The sequence below is a fragment of the Pediculus humanus genome, genomic scaffold, assembly GCF_000006295.1.
Source record: "Pediculus humanus corporis 1103172107476 genomic scaffold, whole genome shotgun sequence".
Taxonomy (NCBI): Eukaryota; Metazoa; Arthropoda; class Insecta; order Psocodea; family Pediculidae; genus Pediculus; species Pediculus humanus.
In genome coordinates this window covers 1-2,111 of record NW_002987094.1, presented here as the reverse complement: position 1 = coordinate 2,111, position 2,111 = coordinate 1, and the positions used below count along the sequence as shown (strand labels likewise).

Below are 2,111 nucleotides of genomic sequence, written 5' to 3'. Positions count from 1 at the left end.
TTTTATTGGTACTGTTTTATTAGCCGATGAATATGGGACTAATAAAATAAGTCTTCTTACGGTTTGGTACGATTGTTTCAAAGTTTTGGAGCCATATCCGTTCCGCCATTAGCAGGTAAATTTTATTTTATATTTAACTAAACAATATAACTCGCAATTCATTCTTTTCTCATTTGTTTTTCCTAGGATACCTTCGAGACATAACCGGAAGTTACGAAATATGTTTTTATTTTATGGGAACTTGCATGGTTTTGGGGGGTATCGTTTTTATGTTGGAACCAATTGCAGTAGACTGTAAATTTATAAATAGTAGTAGTAGTAGTGTACCTAAAATAAATTTACCAGAACAGTCAAATTCAAAAGACTAAAAAAAAGAAATAAAAAGTATTATAGAGTTACTAAATAAATAAATAATTATTTAAATTATGTTAGATTATTAAATTTTCATAATGATTGCCAAGTTTTGAAGCATTAAAATTTGCTTTTATTTGAATGTTATGGGGAGCAGGGGATTGGTGGGGGGAGGGGTTAAAGGTGAATAAAGCGAAAAAGAAAAAAATTTATTTTTTTTATAAAAGTTTTAAGAATTGATAATAATAATAATAATTTGTTTTTTAAAAGAATATAGCGCTATTGTATTTATATAAATCAAAGCTTTCTGCCATAAAACTTACTGATTGACTGCCCACATATCCAAAAAAAAATAAATAATAAATAAATTTTATTTCTTTTCTTTTATAAACTTAATAATTTTTTTTTTTAAAGTTTAAACAAAATACAGTAGGAAGTTTGTAATTGTTGAAATGAGTAATTGTTTATAAACAAAAGTAAACTTTAATAACAAAAAAAAATTATTTTAATATTCATTTGAAAGGTAAAAGATGAAAGGGGAAAATCGAGAAGAAAATTTTTTTTTTTTTTTTTAAATAAATTATAAATTTAAATAAAAATTAACAAATCACGTGACATGTTTTTATCTATTACATATATTTTTATAACACTATTTGTAAATAAATGTAAAATTGTTTTGTTATTAAATAATTTTTTTATTTTATAAAAATTGTTTTGAATAACGAAAAAAAATTGGCTTTAAAAAAAAAAAAAATTTTAATTAAATTGACTTTGTATATTTTTCAAAATTATGTCATTTAAAAAAAAATTATTAATAATAATATGTAATAAATAATAATAATAATAATTATTAACGTATTAAATAAAAAAAATTACTTAAACGCGTTAATGCAGGTATTAATCAGGATATTTTCAATTAAATAATAAAAAATAATAATTTTTACGAATTTATTTATGTATATAAATTTATTCGATCGATGATTAAACAATCAGATTTTTTTTTAAAAACAAAATAAATAATTTCTTTTCAACAACAATAACAATAACAACAATAAACAAAAATAAACAATTTTTAAAAAATATAAGATTTTATTTTAAATTTATTTATTATTAAATATAAAAATTCAAAAAATATATTATATATTTATATATAATACGCTTGTTGTAATGTTTTTATCATTATTATTATTTTTTTTGTTGAGATATATAAAATAATAATAATAATAATAATTTTTTAAACAAAATAATTAGTCGAATGTTAATGTTTAAAAATTTTTTATTATGTATTTCATTTTCCGTTATAATTTAAAAAAAAAAAAACAAGTAAGCAATAGCTATATATATATATGCATATTTATTTATTTATTTATTTATGTATATTTTGTTGTAAATAAATATCGATACCATTAATTTAAAGGGGGAAGAGGGGAGGGGGAATCCAATAACGAATTCAAACATAAAATGTAAATAATAATTTTTTTTTTTGTGTGTGTCTGTAGATTTTCCGTCCTATAAATAAAAGTACGTGAAATTATTAATATATAAAAGACAAAGACTGATTTATATATATATATATATATATATATATATATATATATATATATATATATATATATATATATATATAATTATAATTAATTTCGTTATTAATCAAAATAATAATAATAATAATAATATTTACAATAAACATAAAAATAAACATTAACAAATTGTGGCAGTGATAAAAAAAAAAAATAATAATTTATTAATAATTGTTAAAC

The 2,111-nt window shown here is 18.4% G+C and overlaps 1 protein-coding gene across 1 annotated transcript in view; it reads left to right on the top strand.

Moving 5' to 3' along the window:
* The window catches only part of Phum_PHUM130210 (uncharacterized protein), a gene marked incomplete at both ends in the record, with an annotated part of 3,065 nt that extends 2,697 nt beyond the window's left edge, over nucleotides 1-368 (top strand). The window contains one exon of the mRNA XM_002424421.1: nucleotides 187-368. Coding sequence (XP_002424466.1) covers nucleotides 187-368 — 182 coding nt within the window. The remainder of the gene's footprint in view (nucleotides 1-186) is intronic.
* Nucleotides 369-2,111: the final 1,743 nt, after the last annotated feature.